This window comes from Prenolepis imparis, unplaced genomic scaffold (genome assembly GCF_030444845.1).
Source record: "Prenolepis imparis isolate NDT839.2.m4 unplaced genomic scaffold, iyPreImpa1.0 SCAF_8, whole genome shotgun sequence".
Classification (NCBI taxonomy): Eukaryota; Metazoa; Arthropoda; class Insecta; order Hymenoptera; family Formicidae; genus Prenolepis; species Prenolepis imparis.
In genome coordinates, this window is record NW_028141166.1 from 7877769 (window position 1) to 7899791 (window position 22023).

At 31.2% G+C, this 22023-nt stretch overlaps 2 protein-coding genes and 1 long non-coding RNA gene across 6 annotated transcripts in view; 1 reads left to right on the top strand and 2 right to left on the bottom strand.

The window, feature by feature from the left end:
* The first annotated feature begins 3778 nt into the window (after nt 1-3778).
* On the top strand, nt 3779-21996 carry LOC145939816 (uncharacterized). Its single transcript, XR_014425908.1, has 4 exons — nt 3779-3896; nt 12621-12691; nt 20531-20808; nt 20998-21996. It is a non-coding gene; the product is annotated as an uncharacterized LOC145939816 (long non-coding RNA).
* On the bottom strand, nt 4935-8038 carry LOC145939380 (uncharacterized). 3 transcript variants are annotated; one of them, XM_083043644.1, is made up of 4 exons: nt 7221-7869; nt 6402-6656; nt 6021-6281; nt 4935-5934 (listed from the first exon to the last, which is right to left on the bottom strand). In XM_083043644.1, coding segments are annotated over exons 1-4 (744 nt in total). In that variant the 5' UTR covers nt 7223-7869; the 3' UTR covers nt 4935-5708. The 3 variants fall into 3 exon arrangements, with proteins under 3 accessions (XP_082899770.1, XP_082899771.1, XP_082899769.1); XM_083043645.1 differs by lacking the exon at nt 7221-7869 and adding an exon at nt 7909-8038 and having other exon boundaries at nt 4936-5934; XM_083043643.1 differs by having other exon boundaries at nt 4936-5934; nt 7235-7869.
* Nucleotides 9903-22023, bottom strand: part of Scp2 (Sarcoplasmic calcium-binding protein 2) — a 31740-nt gene continuing 19619 nt past the window's right edge. Inside the window, exons 1-7 of one of the 2 annotated variants that reach the window (XM_083044436.1) lie at nt 17644-17743; nt 16954-17019; nt 13787-13839; nt 13403-13522; nt 12902-13016; nt 12017-12114; nt 9903-11923 (exon numbers count right to left, since the gene is read on the bottom strand). In XM_083044436.1, the coding sequence (XP_082900562.1) occupies nt 11816-11923; nt 12017-12114; nt 12902-13016; nt 13403-13522; nt 13787-13839; nt 16954-17011 (552 nt within the window). In that variant the 5' untranslated portion in view covers nt 17012-17019; nt 17644-17743 and the 3' untranslated portion in view covers nt 9903-11815. Of the gene's footprint in view, nt 11924-12016; nt 12115-12901; nt 13017-13402; nt 13523-13786; nt 13840-16953; nt 17020-17643; nt 17744-22023 lie in introns of those variants that run through there. The other variant, XM_083044435.1, reaches the window with a different exon arrangement.

Below are 22023 nucleotides of genomic sequence, written 5' to 3' on the forward strand. Positions count from 1 at the left end.
CAAATATAAATGAAAGCGAAATCTTCAGATTTCTGCTCTTCTGTTCTTTCAATTATTACACGGAATGCAATAACTTAGTAACTTATTAAGAACATTAAGAACAATACCGAGATCTCAAATGCTTTCATATTTCGTTTGTTTTTCGTAATTTGCAACAACATAAAAAAATTGCTAAGTAATTTATTCATTTATTCTACAGTATATCAATATCTGCAGAATAAATTGTTTCTTACAAAACAATCAATCATCAATATATACGGCGCTGTAAGACTACTGCATTATAGTAAATTCCTTCGTTTCTATTTGTTTTTCTTTTCGGAATATATAATATTTCGGAATGCTTCGAAATATATATATCAAGAAGAATATCTGTAGCAAAAGGAGTTTTGTCACAAAGAGACAAAATGTTTGTGTTTCGTAATACATAAATGGATTTTAAGATTGCACATATTAGAGCTATTTCTATAGTTGCTTAAATTTATATGCTTTTTCTGTCCGCATAATTAAAGAAATTAATGCGCAAGTATAATATAATGCGAACTAGTTCGATAATGCGAAATAGTTCAGTTTTGTGTGCAAGTCAAATTTTCAATTATGAATATCGCGTTTCAATTTTATTTATCTTATTTCTAAAATCAACTTTTTGTTAACTATAATTGCATGCGATCAAGCTATCACCAACAATTCCATATTGACATAGAAATTGATTGAATAAACATTATAAATTATAAAACATTCGTAATATAAATTTATTGTAAAGATATGAATTAAAATAATGAATTGTGTTATCAATAGTTTCAATAATTTAGTGACGAAAAATGGACATTACTCTTTTTTCGCTACTCCGAGATTGAGCAATTATTTTTATAAATTTGATATTATAAAAAAGAGCAACACTTTGGATGATTTAATAAAAGATTTGGCTTATCAACCATAAATAAATATTGATATATATTCGAGATAAAATTGGTAACAAAATAAAAAAAAGTAAAAATAGCAATTAAGTGTTACTCAAAACAAGGATGCAAAGCAAGGATTTTATATAACTTCTTAAGTCTTTTTTTACATAAAATTAACATATAATTTCTTAACTCTTTTTTTCGGAATTGCGCTCTAGTTAATTTCTGGTGATTAATCTACATCTACATATATAATCTACATATACAGATAATGTTATATGTATACATGCGACTCACCGACCCGATGCGCAGCAGCGGAGCTCTATGGTACAAAGTGTTGATCTATAACATATAAAAAACAAATTATATATACATATATAAAATAGTTTTTAAAATAATTAATATTTGAAAAAGCCAATAATGCGCAATGAAACTTTTATTCGTACAGTAAAATATATTTAATAAAATTACGTCATAAAAACTATTAAATATTTGAATTATTTTTTTAGATCTAAAAATGTATATAGAATATAATAAAATTTAATTTTTAAAATATAAGTTAAATTATTATATAAATTGTATAAACAATATTAAAATTATATATATATATAATAAAATTTTTTATTATTAATTATCTAATTATAATAAAGTTTAATATAATAATTTTTTTATTTTTCTGTAAATTAAATATCCACATTTATTTCTTTTTTCCAAATTTTATTCCAAATTTATTCTTAGTATTAACTTATTTTAAACTTTATTTTAATAAAAATTTAAATAATAAATTTAATATTAATTATAATCTGCTTACCGCATAGTTGCTCCGCCGATGCCTGATGCCTCTCCAAGCCTCCTCTTTGTCCTCTTCTTTTGTTCGCCACCTGTTAAAATAATTATAGAGATTATAGTCTTTCACGATTAATCAAATAAATTATATAAATTATATATAAATTATATATTTCGTCGAATAAATTAGATATATATTTAAATATATATAAAATATGATAAAATATAATTTTCATATAAAAAATTGTGTGCATTATAAAAAGAAAATTTATTATAATTTATTTATTAAAAATTATTAAAAGTTTTGAAAAATAAAATATCCAAAATCCATCATACGCATTACATTATACATACATTTATGTCAAATAAATCGTTATCGCGAAAATAAACGAGAGTAATTATTATAAATTTTGCAAGTAATAAAAATAATAAACGAATTAAGGTATAAATAATCTATACTTACGACAAGGTTGCTCTGCCGTTGCCCGATGCCTCCCCGGGCCTCCTCTTTTCTCCGTCCATATGGAGTCTTCACGCACTTACACAATAACACACGCTCGCGAAAACACGATTAATTACGACACACGCGCGCATTTATCAACAAAATAAAATAACATCGCACTTTGAAACGGCACTCCCGATGTTAATCGTACGCGACTCTATACATTTCCGATTTTAATTGCGCAACTTCCGACATTAATATATCGTACGTGGCTTTTCATACGGCACTCCCCATTTTAATCGTACGCGTATTTCATGCACTTTTGTTAATTATATATGCGACACGCATATTTGAGAGAACGGCACGCGACAATTATAATTATACGAAGCTACGATCCGCGCGAAGCACGAAAACGCGGGATGTGGCGTCGCAATGATACCAACTGACAAAATACACGCCAAGTCGCCGCAGTGATGCAACTGTCAATAATTAAAGATTAAATAAGTCTTTCGCGATTGATATCATTTTAGCACTCATCATAGGGCCGATTTCACCATCTCCGATTAACTCAATCGTCCGATTAAACTATATCTTTGTCTCTTTTCAGCTACGTTCTTAAAAAGAGAGAAAGATATAGTTTAATCGGCCGATTGAGTTAATCGGAGATGGTGAAACCGGCCCATACGATACTCGCGATTTTATAGTCGTACGCATATTTTGTGCGCCACACTTTTGTTAATTATACATGCGACGCATATTTGAGAGAACAGCACGCGACAACTACATATATATGATTATATACTTGATTATACGAAAACTATCAACAATATATATATATACATGTGTGAAACGCTCGTTTTGTCGCGATGATGAATTACTTTGCTATATATACGCGATCGCGACTGATATCCAGACATAGTTCGCATTGATTGTTACATTTATCGATTACTAGTGATAATAGACACGAAATTGTATTGTGATGATAAATCTTTATCGTCAATTATATATTAATATTTAGGACCTACCGATATTCGTGAGTGCGACGCGCGAATTTACGTGCTTATTCACCGCAATGAAGTTGTGCCAACTCAATCATTGAAAAAATCGATCAAGATAGAGCGCTCTAGGATGATATTACATTTGTCGTACGACAAACTTTTCAAGCGCGTTGATTGGCTGCGGTATAGGAAGTTTCTAGGTCTCCATTTTGTAGCCAATCAAAGCACTCGTCGCGTCGAGTGAAGCGCTCTGCATTAATCGATCTTTTCAACGATCGATTAATCGCCAAGGACTGATATCGGCGAATCAGAAGAGAGAAGCGAAGGACTGATGATAATTTCCAATTAGACAGTTGGCATCACTGCGACATCTCGCTAAAATTTCCCGCCTTATACCGGATCGTAGCTTCGTAAAATCGTAGTTGTTGCGTGTCGTTTTCTCGAATATACGTCGCATCTAATTACCAAAAGTATCAAAATGTCGTGTGCAATTAAAATCGGAAAAATGCCGTATGAAAAGTCACGTACGAATGTCGGGAGTCGGGAGTTCCGCGCCGAGTATCGCGCGATTGAGATCGGAAGTGTGGTAGAAAGAGTCACGTACGATTAACGGTCGGGAGTGTCGTTCGAAGTACGATTATTTTATTTTGTTAAATACGCGTGTATTGCCGTAATTAATCGTGTTTCCGCGAGCGTGTGTTGTGTAAGTACCACGAAGACGCCATTTAGAGTACGAATAAAAGAGGAGAAGGCCCGGGGCAACCTTTTGTCGTAAGTAGACTATAATACTTAATTATTTATATTATAGTTGATTATTTATTACTTGTAAAAGTATAATAATTACTTGTTTATCTCCGCGATAACGATTTCACTTTACATAAATGTATAATAATGTAATTTTTTACTTTTCAACACTTTTAATAATTAATTTTTAATAAATAAATTTATAATAAACTTCTTATAATAATACAAATAACTTTTTGACAACTTGAGATCTCTCAATTTGGATCTCACAATAAAATGTTAATAATCTTATTAAAAATTTATATCCCTTTATTATTAAGAATCTTTATAAGAATATACCAAATCTTAAATATTTGTGCCTTGTGGGAAATGAAGCGGCACCTAGTTATTTTAACGGTGGAAGTTTCTTTGAATATCATCAATACAGGTATGTTAATAGAAAAAAATTATTAAAAATAATATGAAAATTATATTTTATTATATTTTATATATATTTAGATCTAAAAAATGTTTTAATAATTTTTAATTATTTTTATAATGTAATTTTTTATTAAATCATTGTTTGCACAGTTTGTGGTATGCATAAAAACTTTCAAAATTATTTGTCAAATGATAGCTCTGCTTGATTCACTTTTATTTTTATGTCAAATGATAGATACTTTAATCGATGATCTGCTTTGATTCAATCGTAAAAGCGTCTTTGCACAATTCATATTTTCTCGCTGAAATGCAGATGATTCGCAAGCACTGCCAGATATATACATTTTAACGAAATTATATAAGCATTTTGTTATACAAATAATTTACAATTTATTTAGTAAAAAGAAGACATTCGAATGTGTGTATAACAATTTTATTCTTATCATAATTCAAATTATTTTCTCACTGAAATGCAGATGATTCGCAAGCACTGCCAGATATATACATTTTAACGAAATTATATAACCATTTTGTTATACAAATAATTTACAATTTATTTAGTAAAAAGAAGACATTCGAATGTGTGTATAACAATTTTATTCTTATAATTCAAATTATTTTCTCACTGAAATGCAGATGATTCGCAAGCACTGCCAGATATATATATTTTAACGAAATTATATAAGCATTTTGTTATACAAATAATTTACAATTTATTTAGTAAAAAGAAGACATTCGAATGTGTGTATAACAATTTTATTCTTATCATAATTCAAATTATTTTCTCACTGAAATGCAGATGATTCTCAAGCACTGCCAGATATATACATTTTAACGAAATTATATAAGCATTTTGTTATTCAAATAATTTACAATTTATTTAGTAAAAAGAAGACATTCGAATGTGTGTATAACAATTTTATTCTTATCAAATGTATAATTTATAAAAATGCATCATCATTGACGTACACACACACACACACACACACACTCATACATAATATATAAAATAATTCTTGTCTTATGTATAATTTATAAAAAGGCTCTACGTTAAAGCCGTCTATTTAAATTACATAACAATGAAACACATACATTAGTAGTGTAAATATAATATACATAATAATGCTTTCAAGCAGAATATAATTTAAAACTGATTCCAAATATCATATACATGTAGAGTTTATTTAATATGGCAGTACACACACACACACATATATATTTGTTCATATAGCTGTAGCTTGAGTATAATATATAAAAAGATTATTAAAGAAAATGTTTATATATAATTATAAAACAGTTTTATATATTGCTTTCATAATTGGCACATATTTCTAATGGGATACAAAATATTATAATCTCATTTCTTTCTTAAAAAAACATCTTAGTCAAAATTTTCTTTGAGCTGCACTGTAATACTGTTTAAATAATAAGATTTGTTCCTCTTGATATTTTTTGACTGTCAGACATTGATGGTTTGGAAAAGATATTTATCTTATTATGTAAGTCCTTAATGCATTCTGGCAGTTCAATTACATTTTCAAACAATGGTCGTTTGAACAGTCTCTTGGCCTCTAATAGCTGCTCGTCAGTTACTATTCTGTCATCCAAGTGCATCAAGTGTGGAAACCAAGATAACACAAATAACCTTTTTAAAAAATTCAACATGTTATGGCTTGAATTTACAAGAAATATATTGAATAAACTTTAAAGAATTATTTTCTATTAATATACCTGTATTGAAGATATTCAAAGAAACTTCCACCGTTAAGATAACTAGGTGCCGCTTCATTCCCCATGAGGCACAAATATTTAAGATTTGGTATACTCTTATAAAGATTCTTAATAAAGGGATATAAATTTTTAATAAGATTATTATTCAACCAGAGAAGCTCAAGATTTGGCATGAATGGGAACACAGTAGTTTCATCTATTTTATTGTGATCCAAATTGAGAGATCTCAAGTTGTCGAATTCTGATAAAAACTGTAAATTCCTGAAATTACAAAAACAATTTATTTTACTTCTACTGTATTATATTATTATGTAACAAATATCAATTTTTTTAATATTTTTCTGCAAATTTTTTATATGTGTCTTATGAATATTTACTTACCTACTGAACACATTGTGACTAATATCTAAATGTTTTATAACGAAACCATAATCCTGTATGATGTTATAAGGCATGGTGAAAAGATCTTCATATGCGAGTGACAAAGAATCAATTTGTCTTGCAGATGAACTCTCTGAAGTTGATAATTGTCTACAATGTTTATCCATAAATACATATGTCCCTAGACAAGTCATGGCATATTCTTCTTTTTCTTCTGCTTTCAGAATATGATTTACCTCATTGCTAATGCCTGACCTATAACAATACATAAAAAATATAATAGAGTGTTGAAAGGAAAAGAGCACAAATATATAATTCACATATTGATACAAATACTATATATATACCCTCCGTGGGATCTGTTTAAAATTACATCTTATTTAAATGCTTTCGAATATGTTAAATCTCTATCGTAAATAAAATTTAAATGTATGTTTCTAGCAAAGCCTTTTTGCAAATTATAAATAGGATAATATTTTATTTAATATTAAAATTAATGCATGAATTATAAGTTGTACAAATTATATAATCACAAAATAATATGTTAAGATCAAACTTTTCATAATTGTTTTACGTAACATATAAATTAATAAAATATGAAATCAAAAATCTATTACTATATTAAAAACATACATTATTGCAAATATCATTCGATATATGAAGAGTAAACTTTTTAAAAGCAACATTTCAATATCATAACAGAATATCACATGAACTATGATTAATTTTGCAGACTTTATGTTACTGGATAATGTTATTGGATAATACACAGATAATATAAATGCACAAATATAAGCCACAAACAAGCATGTTACTCACATTATTCTACTCACATTATTCTTACTTTTACATCACCCTTTTGATAGGCTAATATAATAAAAGTATTTAATACTATTCCTAGTTTCTAGCACTCTTTATATCACAATAAACATCACATTAATAAAGCTGAACTAAACATTTTAACGTTGGAGAATAAAACATATTGTATGAATAGATTAATAGATGAATATTCAAGCAGAAAAATCTCTTTTCATATAAAATGAATGTCACATTCATAGCGACTTGTCACACAAGATAACTTTCTTTGGAAATCGGTCTGGTCAGGTGAAGTTATCGCATACAGGACAGGGAAATGATAAGATACGAGAGAGACGAGTACGTATTCTCGAGAGCATCGCGAAAATTATCCGGGACGAAAATGTGTATAAAATATCGGTGTGATTTGTAAAATTGCACTGTTAGATGAGGTTATAAAGCGCACGAGTGCGTTGGAGAACAAACATCACGACGAGATGTAATATTTGAGAAACCGAGAATGAACAAAAACAAATGGCAAAGGTCATATTTTTCCTCAAAATATAATTATTCTCTGGGAACAGCTGGTTCACTAGTCCGTTCTAATTATTAAAACTTGAATAGGAATTTTTTTTCAAAATGTTATTTAACTTATTTCTATTCTCAGTATTTCATCTAATATTAATTAATAATTTTTGCACAACAAACTTACACTATGCTATGCGCTCCTCAAATCGAATTAATGATTAGTACATAGAATTTTAATTTATCTTGTTTTCGAATCTTCCCGGAATGGATAAAGAATCTTTCCTCACAATTCTGTTCATGCAAATAAGATGGAGCTAGCGCGCAAATAATACGTGTAAAATTTATGCGCACGTATGTATAGTTGTTTTAAAATAAGAGTTCCAATATACAGCATTTATTTGCAATTCTGAATATCATGAGTATCTGAATATGATGTATTAATATTTAGATATTCATTAATATTAGATCTCTAATTTACTTATCTTTAATAAATTTGCAAAAAACTATAGTTAATATAATATATATAATCTATAGTTAATATAATATATATAATATATATAATCTATAGTTAATATAATATATATAATCAAAGATAGAATTGACACATTTGTTAATGATTTTTCGAATGTACAATATTAAAGAATTCTCGTTTTCTACAAGCAAAAATCAAATTCTTTTTTTATTTATCCGTTATGACAATTCTTGAAATATACATTATAATTGATGAGAGATAATATGCGCTGATAAATACGTATGTATGTGTGTTTTATACATATAATATACAATAATATAAATAATCGGAGAATTGATTTAATTGATTCATTTACATAATTTGTTTACAATTATTTGTTATTGTCTCATTGTACTGCGTTTTGCATCGGTACGTTGTCTTATTGTCAAAATTGCAATTAAATGTTGAAGCAGACATTATAACGAGCTTAAAAATTTTAATATCGCCATTAAACTATTTCCTATGTATTCCTATATATATAATTGACACCCCATGTTATTTTATTTAACTTTTATTCGTGGACATTAAGTTTATTTGCATTAACTTGTAATACATGTAATGATAGAGATTTCCTATTACATCTTTGAATACTTGATCTCGAAATGAAGTTAATGAAGTAAATAGATAATATAATAAGAATGGCCTGTGTGTATGAAACTGGTTTCCATTGACGTGCAACAATTTATTCGCTTTTTTTTTTAAAGATACAGTTGTATACTATAGGCTCCATACTTTCTATGATTTATTACGTTCTATTATAGTAATAATTTTACTGTTTACTTATTATTGAGTTAATGACACACAAATTACACAAATTTGTCATACATATTCTAGTACAGTACATATGATTTATTCTATAAATATGACAGGATGAGGATTGGTATTTTCATTGAAAGAGAAAACAAGTTGTTCAATTTTAATTTTTATATAGTATATATATATTTCTTTATATTTTTTTCTTGTCAATCTTTCACGTATAGGGACATGTGATATTTATATATAACATATTCTTATATGCATCTTTTAGGAACAGGAATAGTACATGCTCATTACAACAAGTTAGCATGTAAATGCTTCTTTTAACACGAAACCCACACACATATACATTACTATTACAGGCACAGGTTAAGATACTTCGATTCTTATGTTTAGGTTTAGAATATAGATAAATAAAAGATATACTAAAAAGTTTACAAAGATTTATTGGATGAAGAATATAGAATGTAAAAAATTAACGGTATCGATCTAATTTCTGCTGAAAAAAAAATCACTAATTTTTGACAAAAATTGCATTGACATATCAGATAAACTATAGACATAATTTCTTAACGTAATAATATATGAGTCGAAAATTGTGTAGTAGAAATTTGATAATATCTCGTTATCGTATATGATGGCTAATTTTCGATCAAAAATAAAACAAAGCACTTTACAATTACAAACGGAAATCTACATGCTGTTGAGCATTTCATTAATATTCAACATGCCACTTAATCCGTGCCTGGATGTTTTCAATTGACAGCGAAGTGTTTCATTACATTCGTATTTCTCTCTAGTTTATAGCCGCGTCGAATATTCGTTTGATCGTTATGTGACTTATGGCGGACGAACGAGAATTCAAGGATTATTATCTCAGTACATTTACCTTCTAACAAGTACGGAAAATATTCGTCTCGTGATTTATTATTATTTACACACTCGATAGATTAAACGTACTGCTGTTTCGATATATATTATGTTTGTCTCTTTACGGGCAGTGATCGATAATTAAAGCGAATCTAAAAAATACAATTTATCTACTGTTATGTCAGCACCGGATAAAATAAAATTATCGACTGATCGAAATTAATATCAAAATACGCAAATTACAATTCTATATTTTTCACAAACAATTCGGTTGCTCTTACTATATAATGCACATTTATTATTACAATAATCATTAATTTTCAAAAGATATATATATTATTTCCATAATAATACGTTTGACACAAATTTACTCTTAATTATATAATATACAATGACACAAACAATGATATCGGTTACAATGAAAATTTCGTCACAAATTTGTAACAGAGCCTGACAGCAATTAAGAGTGAAATATCAACATGACATCAGTTAATCGCTAGTTGATTGACCATCCGTGTAAAATTCAATTCTTATTCAACGTACAAATATACGTGATTTGATTCACGATACGAACGCAACGTAACAACAATCTCGTGCATCATTGCATAGTGAGTAATTGTTAATCGAACAGCGTGCGTTTACCCCTTTATATTTTTTTTCAGGTAGTTTCCTCTTTTTCGTTTACGCAGCTTTTCGCAGTACAATTAAATTCTCCTCTTCAACAATGCGAAAATATTCGAATGTACCGAAACAGAACGATTCAAATTTTAAAACCAAAAAAAGGAAGATTATACAAGACAAAATTAAATAACGGTAAAACAAACGTATGCCGTAGTGCTTTGAAAAAAAAAACATACCATGATTGTAAAAGAGGTGCGCGTGTTTGTGATACTGTTTGTTTTCAGTTCTCAAAATATCTTTTCGCAGACCGGAGAGAAGCCTCGCTCTTTCTCTGACGTCAAGTGCCAATCAATTTCGGTGAATTGTACAATCGGGTGTCGTTTATAATCAACACACATTCAGAACAAGATCGAAAGTATAACAAGAAAAAAAGAGATTTTCACGGATTTATAAATTATATTAAACGAAAAGCGCACCTCTCAATTATTACTAGCCGCTTCTCTCTTCGCGTATCGAAACAGCGTAATTTTTATAATTCACAAGGACGTTTATTTACACGTTATACGACATAATTAGCTCTTCGGCGGTGATGGATCGATATGCGCCGTAAAGATAATAAAGATACTTAATCCTAGCACGTACTCACACTATGAAATATTTAGCGTAGGAAAGTTCGCAGTCGAAGAAATGAATAAATCTTATTAGATTTTTTGAAATATTTCGGCCGTGTATAGAATATCAGAAAAGCAGGGAATTTGGAATTATTTGATGGGAAATCGTTGCAAATATGTACCGTTAAAGGGGTAATATATTATTATGCAGAACAACGGAAGGAAAAAAGCTGCAAACTAGATTTAATCGATACTGTAAACTCTGTGTTTCATTCTATTGATTGATCACACATGCAATAAAAACTTTAGTAACGGGATAAATAAAATTAGAAATAGAATTTGTTTCGCGTAGTTTCATTCACAATTTGGCCAAAGTCATTTTATAATAGTAACTGAGATTTAAATATGCCGCATAATTATACGAAGAACGGTGTTAAAGAGCAGATAGATAATATAAAGTTTTCTCGATCGTGTAATTATAATTATAGTATTTTGATATGAAAGATTACATAGGAGAGCAGTAAATGAAATAGAATCGTGACTAGTAGATTACACAGAGTTGCGCCTATCTCTTTAACAATTCATACGTTTACATAAAATAACCTGTCATATAATATGTATATATTATATATACATATATATATCTATATATATGTATAAATATATATGTACATATATATATGTATGCGCGATTTTTTTTTCAATCTCACGGGGTGGCGAAGTTAGAAAGAGGTCTTTCCGAATATAAAGTTTCCAGGTACGTTCGGATCGTCGGAGCAGAAATATTGCTTCCATAGATCGGCGAATTTTTCGCGAGTCACTTCCTTACCCTGCGAAGAAGTAAACAGTTTTGTAAGGCTCGATACCACGTTACATTGTCCTTTCCTTTTTATTTTCTTCTTCCGCTTGATTGATATACTCACCACCCCTAGTTTCTTGAACGCCTCGCGTGCCTCGGCCTCGTCAACGCCGTGACTGCTGCACACCTTGCTGAATTCAGCCTCGTCGATCGATCCGTCACCTAACGATACGGGATAAATCGAATTCGAGTTTATGACACTATCGTTTATATACAAGGGACTAAAAATCGCACGGAAATTTTAATGTAAACAAAGACGAGATGAGGTATATTATTAGGAATTTTTATGAATGAATGATGAGGGATAATGAGCGGAAGGGATATCGCTTAATTGATATTTATAGACTTGTTAAACCCTCGCACTTCCGAAACCGTCATCCATTTTTAACCTGATTAATTTATTAATTTTAGAATTCCAAAAATATATGCTATAATTAAAATAACGAAGAAAGTCGAGAATAAAATAAAAGCTTTTAAGTCATTATGCATTGATTAAAAAATATATATATAAATATTAAAAAATTATTTACTTATAAGATCTATTTTCACGTGCGTTGAAAGAATAAAAATAAATGTATATATAAATAATATAAATATGTATACATATAATATATATAAATAAGTATAAATTGTACACACTTTATAACCAGATTTTTTTTCTATTGCAGCAACACTATGAGAAGGCAAAGCGAAACGGAGTTTACGGAACAATCTCAGGGAAAGCTGATGTATTTACTAAGTAAGTATTTACTGTAATTCGCGAAACTAACATGAGAGAGGACAGTATTAATGATACATACTTCCTCTCCAGTCACTTTCTGCTCGAGTAATTATGCTTACATTAGTATTTCTGGAATCTCTGCGCGAATGCGTAATGAATTTCAGCTGCGCGTAACCGGTATGTGAATATAAACGCGTTTATAGAGGAAACGAGCTCGCCGAGACTTACCGGACGAATCTTCGAGATCGAACATGAAATTCATGTATGTTTGTTGCCATTCGAGTGCGTTTGCCGGATCTTTTGCATACTCTTCCCACATCGAATACCACTCGTCTCGACTGATCTGAAAGATGCGCGACGGTTAATATCGCGAATACACACAACACACACACATATTTCTGATCAGCAAGATGTATCTGCGCTTCTTACATGTCGTTCTAAATTTTAATCATATGTCGTGAAATATCGCAGAATATTCCTTTAGGTTGCGGAGCGAAACGCAAATATACAAGCAAACACAGCCAAGAGACTGTTTTAAAAATTATGAACGCAAAAACACTTTAAAAATCGATAAACGCAGACGGAAAGTAGAACGGAAGTATGCTAAAAATTCAGAAAGTTATTTTAGAGTAGAAAATGGAAAAGAGAGAAACATATTAAAATCCATCAGAAAAATCATAACTTGATTTTATAATTGAAATAGCCAGGAATAATTTAAACATTATATACCTGTCCGTCCTGATCGGCATCAGCTCGTTGTTGCAGTCCTTCCCAGACTTTAGTCAAAGTGTACTTAATGCGTTGCGTTGTGGCATCGTTCGGTTGCCAATGCTTAGAATTGCAGATTCGCTAAAATACGAAATAAACGCGAGTCAGCTAGAATTATATACGGCTATTCTTAATTGAGGAGCTTGATTGTTGCAAACGAAAATATATTATTAATTATTAATTAAATAATTGAATCTTAAATTTAAGATGCTGTATATCATTTTTTTTTAATTTATAGAATATATGATATATATGAAATAAATTCTTTATATATATGAAATGAAAAATATAATAATGATAGAGCGAGAAAATAATTCAATTAATCTATACATGCAATATCCTTACTTGCACAGCGAGATCAAAATCCTTTATGTCGATGGTACCACTTTCATTAACATCTGGGGGAAAAAATAATAGCAGGATATTGTTATCTGATATTTTAATGCGTGTCTTCGCTCAAATTTATGACTCGGTTTAAAATTCAATTATATCTAGTATATATAAAATTTTGTTCATTGAATTTTGTTGTGCAACTATTTGTTATTTCGGATAAAATGTGACCGCCTCAGCTGTCGCCAACATTTTCAAAGAGCAACGTACATTTTCTCGCTTAGAGGACAAGATAAACGATCATACCACTCGATTTTGGCCTCGCTTGGCTACGATCGGATATCGTTAGTTTTCTGAAGATGACCTACTTTTATCACAGGTTTATTCGTTTTTTCGTGGTTTCCGCTTGGTTTGTCGTTTATTAATTCCGTTTCGCTATAGAAAAGGGGAAGGTAACCACCGTTTCACCCTTTCCTGACTCCCGTAGCTAAAATCCTGTTAAGCGCCGATTACGATTCAACGAGGCAGAATTTATTGTCTCCCTGGCATCCGTCGAGACGGTTCGAAAAACCGAGGGCACGATGAAATAATTAATATCAACGTCCGGATATACAACTGATTACCTTTAATGGCACAACTTGTTGCAAAAACTCTGAACCCGTGGACAGATTGAAAATCGATGAATCGCGGATTCTCTTTATAAGTACTTTTCGTTGCAAGATGGTGCAAATAATATGAAAATGTATTAACTTTTTCGCGCAATTAAATGCTTCGAAATCTCGCGACATTGTTGACATAGAAAAAGAAAACGGCAAATTATTAAATAAAATTATAATTCTTGATGATATTAGATCTTACTTTTGGATAATATATTAAAAATTGTCAAATAATATTTAGAGCATAAATAAAATGCAGAATTGATAGAATTGCACGTATACTATCTCTCCGAGAAACGAAACAAACATACATATATCGCGATACACTCCTCTCCTCCTCATTTCGCATCTAAGCCACGGTAAAATAATCAGTTTCACAGAAGCGTTCGTAGGATATGTTTAGCGGCCAATCGCCAAGCGGTCAAAGAGGAGAAGAAAACGAGGGATTAATGAGGGCTACCAGGCGTGTGCACGCTTGTGATCTCCATGAGCTTCACGCTCGTGAACGTGCACACTTTCGCATGTTAGGTTCGCGCGCACACGTAAATGTACATGGCAGTTCTGCTTTGTACCCAGTGCACATTATGGTGCATTTTTACATTATGTGTCATCATAAAAACACGCACATGCATTGAAACGCGAGGCACGGCCGTTTCATCCATTAGGCCCTGCAAAGTAGGATACATAACTTTTTGCATAATGACTTTGCGAGCATTTCGAGGGATGCTGAACATCTCTGAGGTCTCTGGAAGAAGCATAATAGCTTCAAAACTAAAAAAAATGTAAAATAAAAATCAATATGATATTTTAGCTAGCCGCGTACAGTAGAAATTAATTTTGAATGTCGATTGAAAATCAACGATCTGCGAAAAATTACGATGTAAAAAGGATCTCATATAACTTTTTCGCAACATTTTGCTTACGGCATCATTTCCAATTCAAAGTATAACGCAAATAAAAAAACTTCAGTTCATTTCGGCGGACAAGAGCAAGTTTTTACAACTTTATCTCGTAAAATAAACGGAAATTCTATTTAACGTCTAACACATGATTTCATATTTTCTTACATCTGTGATACGAGATACGCGATGCGCGGGAATGATAGGATCCCCGAAAGATAAAGGGGAAGAAAAAAATAACGTTATGAGAGTCTTAAAACGACTCCGATGGAAGATACTCACTCACTCACTCACGCACCCACGGAGAATTAGAACACGTACACACATCATACGTGGCGTAGCGACCCCTTAACCGGACCCGGCGGCGCGTCCATTGTTTATCTTCTCCACAGTTGGTACCATAAATAGATATACACACATAGCCTGCCTCGCTCAGCCCGAATGGTCTGACACATAGGTACCACACGGAGACCGCGCAAAACGCTCGCGCGCGCAACCCCGTTTTCATCCGCCCCGAAAAGAGCCGCGCGAGAGAGGCCATACCGAAAGCGACCCTCCGGGCGAACTCCGTATTTCATTCGTGTCGAAACGGCTTGCGCAGCTTTTCGCGAAGGGCACGGGAGAAAAAGAGAAATAGAGAGATAGGGCGAGTGAAATAGGGCCGTTAAGAGAGAATCAAGACAACCTCGGACGCGCGAGGACGCCAAGTAGTAGATGGCGAAAACGCCATCAGAGAAGAAGAGACACCTCGTTCGTTACGTTAGCGCTCGATGAGGATTTGTTTCGTCGGGATGTATAGAACGGCGGGAGACAGAGAGAGATTTTCCCTCAACGAGCGCTGCGGGGGCGGTAAATGTTATCTCGAAATGTCGGGGAAAACTGTTCTCTCGTTATTGAGCGCATTTGGCCAGTAACGTGGGCTAAACCGTATCAGCGAAGGAAAATCGCGGATCAAGTGCCACAAGTGAGCAAGACTGGCAGAACTAAATTAACGCAGCAATAGTTTTATCAGGGATTTGTACAATTATTATTATTTTTTACTATCAGAATAATATATTAACTGCACAGTAAATTGGCAAGTTGATATAAATTATTTTTATTGTGATTCACATAGAATATACTTTCTTTTCATTCTTTTCTCTGAGAAAATGACGAGGATTAAATAAATTACACGTGCATGTATAATGATAACTTTCTCCATCAATAAACAGAATAATTTAGATTGTGTACGAACAAACTTTTATGCAGTCTATCATTACACAAAATATAAATAATCGCGAGAAAGGGGTAATTGAGATCTCGTCTGAGTGAATGGCGTAAAGTTGGGTTTGAAAAGCTAAAAATATATCACCCTCCTAGTATACGGTTCACACCGTTTGTTAGCATTATTATGTATCGTCATTTAATGTTCAGCGGTTGATGGCTTCTCATAATTTCTCATTATAAATATTGAAGGAAATTTTATTTATCTTTAATGAAATTGACACAATATTTGGCGAAATAATCACGATTTTATTTATGCTAATTCGTCGTTAATAAGAAAATGTCATTGTAAATTTGCGAATGTGAATATCTTTCTATTGATATTAATATAAAGAGTCCTGACCGTTTATGATGATATACTTACCGAAAAAAGCGTTGAAGACGAAGAGTAATTTTTTCTTGCGGAACTCCGACAACGGCATCTTGGACCCTGCGGAGTTAAGTAGAGAGAAAGGGCCGTTAGATGTGTACATATAGTGTTAATATTCATTCGCGATCGAGTGACGATCAGGGTCGATTGTCTCGAGCGACCGACCCTTCTTTTATCCCGAGAGTAAAAAGTAATCGTTACTCGCTTGTATGTATATCAGGCCACTTTGTATATCGGCTCAATATTCGCGAGGTCATTATGAAAATTAATATAATACAAAGACGATTCAATGCGACAATTTTTTTAAATATTAAACTAGTATCTTCTCGTTGAAAATTCGATAATATTTATTAGACACTTTCGCAAGTTATTAATATTATTTACAAATATTGAGAAATTATGTTAAAATAAATGTAATATACATATCTTTCACTTATGTATACATATTACATTTATTTTAACATAATTTCTCAATATTTGTAAATAATATTAATAACTTTAATAAAATATTGATTTCTAGTTATTCCAATTATAAACTAGATACTATAATTAATACTTGATATAATAAGATAAAATTATTTGCAGAATGGTTTGTCTTATTCATTTTTAAAAACACGTGATGAATTCCGCTAGAATTAATTACGCAGAAATCAACCGGTTCTCCAGAAGAAATATTATGCTTACGATTAAACTTGCGAAGAACGATTAATAGGTTTCAGAGAGCTCTTTCTTCCGTGCACTTCTCTTTTAACAACTGTAATGTTTCCTAGCAGCATCAGTTTTTATATAATAATCTCTCGAATTCACAAGAGAAACCTTCCTTAATAGCGATAAGTTGCGCGATTCCATCTACTGACGCACGTTTCATCAAATAATTTTTTTACGTCATTACACCGATAATTCGAGTTATCTAACAATTGCAAGTACACAAGCGTATCGTTTAAGTGATGCGTTGCTTCGCACAGTTCCTTCTTTTTTTATTTTTGGATCGGTCTATATAAAGGCAGTCGATAATTGTCGATTATATCGCGATAAACGACCCCGATTTTCTTTTAAAGGAGATGCGTCCCTCTAATAAGCCCATCGTAATTTAATCAGAATCTAATAACGCGTTGTTAGTTAACACGAATTTTACTAAACTTTCCGGTTACTAATAAAATGTTTATACAAGATTATATCTAATCTATAATATATAATCATATAATATAATATATATAATCATATTTTTAAGCATGACATTTAATCTGTATCAATCATCTTAATCTAAGGATTGAACGAAGATTTTTGAAAGCAAAATTGGCATTAATAATGAGCAATTGTCGGCGAAATAATGTATTATAGAGCTCGAATGCATTTTTTTTTTTTTAATTTATTAGGACTTTTTATGGTAAATAAAGCAATCAGGAATGATTGAAATAAAAGATGAATATAAAATGAATTCGTATAGGTATCCAATCTAGTAATAAATGAATATTCATTTAACTAATGATATACATTTGACATCAATAACAACATTTCCGTATCGTTTGTTATCATGGATGCTATATATTAATTTTATATTAACGAGATATAAATCATTTACTATATATAATTTATTCCAAATAATCTATAAAATGATTAATTATTATTACAAATTATGTATGATGTAGTTCAAAATGATTTATGCTTTTCTTCTCAATAATATACGTGATTATACTAATTTGATCATATAATATGAAATAATCAGTCACACAATATTTATTTAATGCATTAATTCAAATATTTTGTTTAACATATTTAACGTCAGCTTCCGCAAAATTGTGCCGCATTTTATCTGAATTTTCGAATGGACAGCAGAAACGAACGTTCTCACAATCAGTCGTGCGGAAGCAATTTTATTCAACGCGATTAGATGAAATTTATCTGTCGTTTTAAACTATTTTCTTGAAATCCTTAAAGTCTCATTTACAGTCGCCAACGTCTTTAGCAACGCGTTAGTATAAGAAACTTGCCTGTAAAAACGATTCCAAATAGTTTCGATGCAACGCCGTCGCGGTAATTAATGCAAATAAAATTCCTTTTTTATATCGTATTAAAGTACAGAGGATTATGAGAATCGTTATAAAAGAAAATATTTAATTGAACTTTCGTTAAGAAAAGATCGACTTGAAATTAGTCAAAGGAACTATATATGCAAGAAAGTGCGGAATTATCTTGTATCTTTTCTCAAGAAATCGTGACTGTTGTAGCAATATATAGCGTTAGATCATCGAGATATATCATCATAAAATGATTAACTCCGTGTTTTAAAATCAGCAATGATATTGTCGTCAAGGTCAATTTTGACGTCAATTTATGTACGGAATCACCGGCGTGTACATTTATCTTATGATCGGGCTTGGTTAATGACATTGACGCAGCAAAAATGACTGCATTGACTACGAGGCATTGACGCTCCGTATCTATTGCCCGCGGCTTAATAGTTAATTCTAATAGTTAATTAAATCAACAACTCGGCGCTCGAGTTTCCCGTGTAACAATATGCGCTCGCGCGAGCAAGTACGCAGTAGTTGTGTGCGTTCATTATTGGATAATTAAAATTCGATAGAATATTTAAATATACGGAATCCACACATGAGCGCTCGACACGTATGTATATACATTATACACGCACGTATGTAGCGTGATTTAATTAAAAGCATTCGGCTATAATTCGAACGGCAACTTTCACCAAAATTTCGGTTTTAATTCTAAATTTTACAATTTGTTCGTCTTACGATGCGATTTATCGATCGATGCTGCATCGTTTATAACATCCATTATGATTGTCTATGAATCGTATACTAGCGTACGAAGATCTCAATGATGTCATGGTGCAAAGACTATTGTGTCGCATAAGCTTACGCTTGCTATGGAGACGAAAATGCTATCGCTATCACTGCAGTCCCGTTATCTACGTGCGTCAACACGCCAATATCAATTATGTGGATAGCGTATAATAATATACGTTATATAATCTAATCACTGGCAAGAAAAAGAGAAAGAGAGAGGGAGATTATTGTACTTAATCTTGCAGAGAAAGAGATAGCATTATATATTTATAAGATGAAGATTTACAAGATGTAATGTATAATCGAAGAAATAAGTAAATTTAAAAATAAATTTATATTTAAAGATTTCTGTGTGTGTGTGAAGCTGGCGTTTGATTTCGTGGAAACTCATAAATAATTAAAAAATTTTGATTTTATTTTCAATAGTTTTAGAGCTCTTGATAGTTTAAACAAATAGTTCTGGTCATTAAAGCATCGAAATGCCTTGGGATAAAATGATACGCCAACTTCACGCAGCATCTAAAAGAAAAAAAATTGTATTATATTAATTAAACTAAAATAAAGACAACTGGATATATCTATATTATAGATATCGAGATGAAACGTCAGTCGATTTTCGCGAATTATGTTTTTGCGCGCACGAATGTGTTGCGACTCATGGATATATCCATCTTTAATTTTAGTTTACATATTTATATCATGCATATTTATATCATGCAAAAAATAATTTATATATATATGTATTTTATTTGTTATCACAGGTAGCATTATTGACAAGCTGCGCGCGAGATTTTCGAGTGCCGAATAAATCGTTGCTTCGTGATTATAGTTTTCGCATCGTTATTTTTCATTGTGCAATGTACGCGAAATACGCGTGCGATTCACGCGTCGCGTCGGGAGTGTCGTGTAAAGTGTCGGGCGATCGTAATTATTCGTGTTTTCGCGAGTGTCGTGATTGGAACGAAGGAGCAATGACGGTCGACCAAGAGAGGAGGAGGAGGCCCGGGGAGGCATCGGGCAACAGCGGGACAACTGTGAGGTATACAAAATAAATATAAATATATATAAATAATAAATATAAAAATAATATATATAAATAATAAATAATAAATAGAAATATAATAACATACTTAATTTATTAATTCGCTACTGCTGGTAAAATTACTTGATTTATCTATATATATTATAATACACATGTATATACATAATTTGAATATTTTGTTTTCAGATCAATCAGATGTGCTGTGTACTACAACTCTGCTGTTGCACGTATCGGTGAGTGAGAAATTGTATTTATTTTATGACATTTCTGTAGCGGCGATGATACACGAGATTTCTTTATATAATTTCTTATATAATTTTTTATATTAAAAGAATATCATAATTGCTTATTGCAAAAATCAGATAAGTTTTGACACGCAATTTCACCATCGATACAAACATTCAAACTTGAAAAATTACTTATTAAAAATGTAAGGTAAAGTTTATTCACTTATCATTTTGTGAAGATTGAAGAAAACGTGTAAGGGGGAAAATCGTTGAAGTAGTGCACAATTCGTGAAATCATGGCCATGTATCTGCCATTTGTCTGATGCACTCTTCCGAGATCGAGAAAGGTTTTTTTTTCTCTTCCGGAGAAAGCGCTATTAATCTTTCCAAAGTCTTTTTAAAAACACATCTAACTTACGATGCATTTTTTTTAGCGAATCTGTTGAGAGATTTGAATTTATTGCTTTAATTTCTAAGAAAATTTGCCTGCGACTCATATTTTACTTAACTCACGGATATAATCATAGGAACAGATTCTTTATTCGCCCTGCGTCGCGTGAGACATAATTTTCTCTAATTGTGACCGTATGCTCATCTTTCGTTTATCTTCATTGACCTTTTATTTTAGGTCTATAATAAGAAATCGTGCGCTCCTTTTGACATTTTTCGCGAAATGTTGACTCGGTACTTGTAATTTAATTTATATTTCGGCAGAACAATTTCATATCCGAAAGTCCGGAAAAGTGGTTATATCTTTTTTTCAGGACTCGTCGTCGTGCTTAAAGTATACCCGACGTAAAATACGTATATGTAAAATATAGGGAGTTGTCGGAAAAATACGAGTCGTTTCTAAATAATTTCTCGCGTTTATTACATGCAATCTGTGCGTTTCATAAAGAAAATTGAAGTAAAATGGATTAAATAAAATATCCCGCGTGCGCTTTTTATATACTCTATTATTTATCTCAATAAATAAATGATTGAT

Excerpts from the sequence above, each read along its gene's own strand:
- LOC145939380 (XM_083043644.1), bottom strand. Across the intron at positions 6,282-6,401 it reads AGTCACAATGTGTTCAGTAG|GAATTTACAGTTTTTATCAG; the intron begins GTAAGTAAATAT and ends TTGTAATTTCAG. Across the intron at positions 5,935-6,020 it reads TTTGAATATCTTCAATACAG|GTTATTTGTGTTATCTTGGT; the intron begins GTATATTAATAG and ends TTTTTTAAAAAG.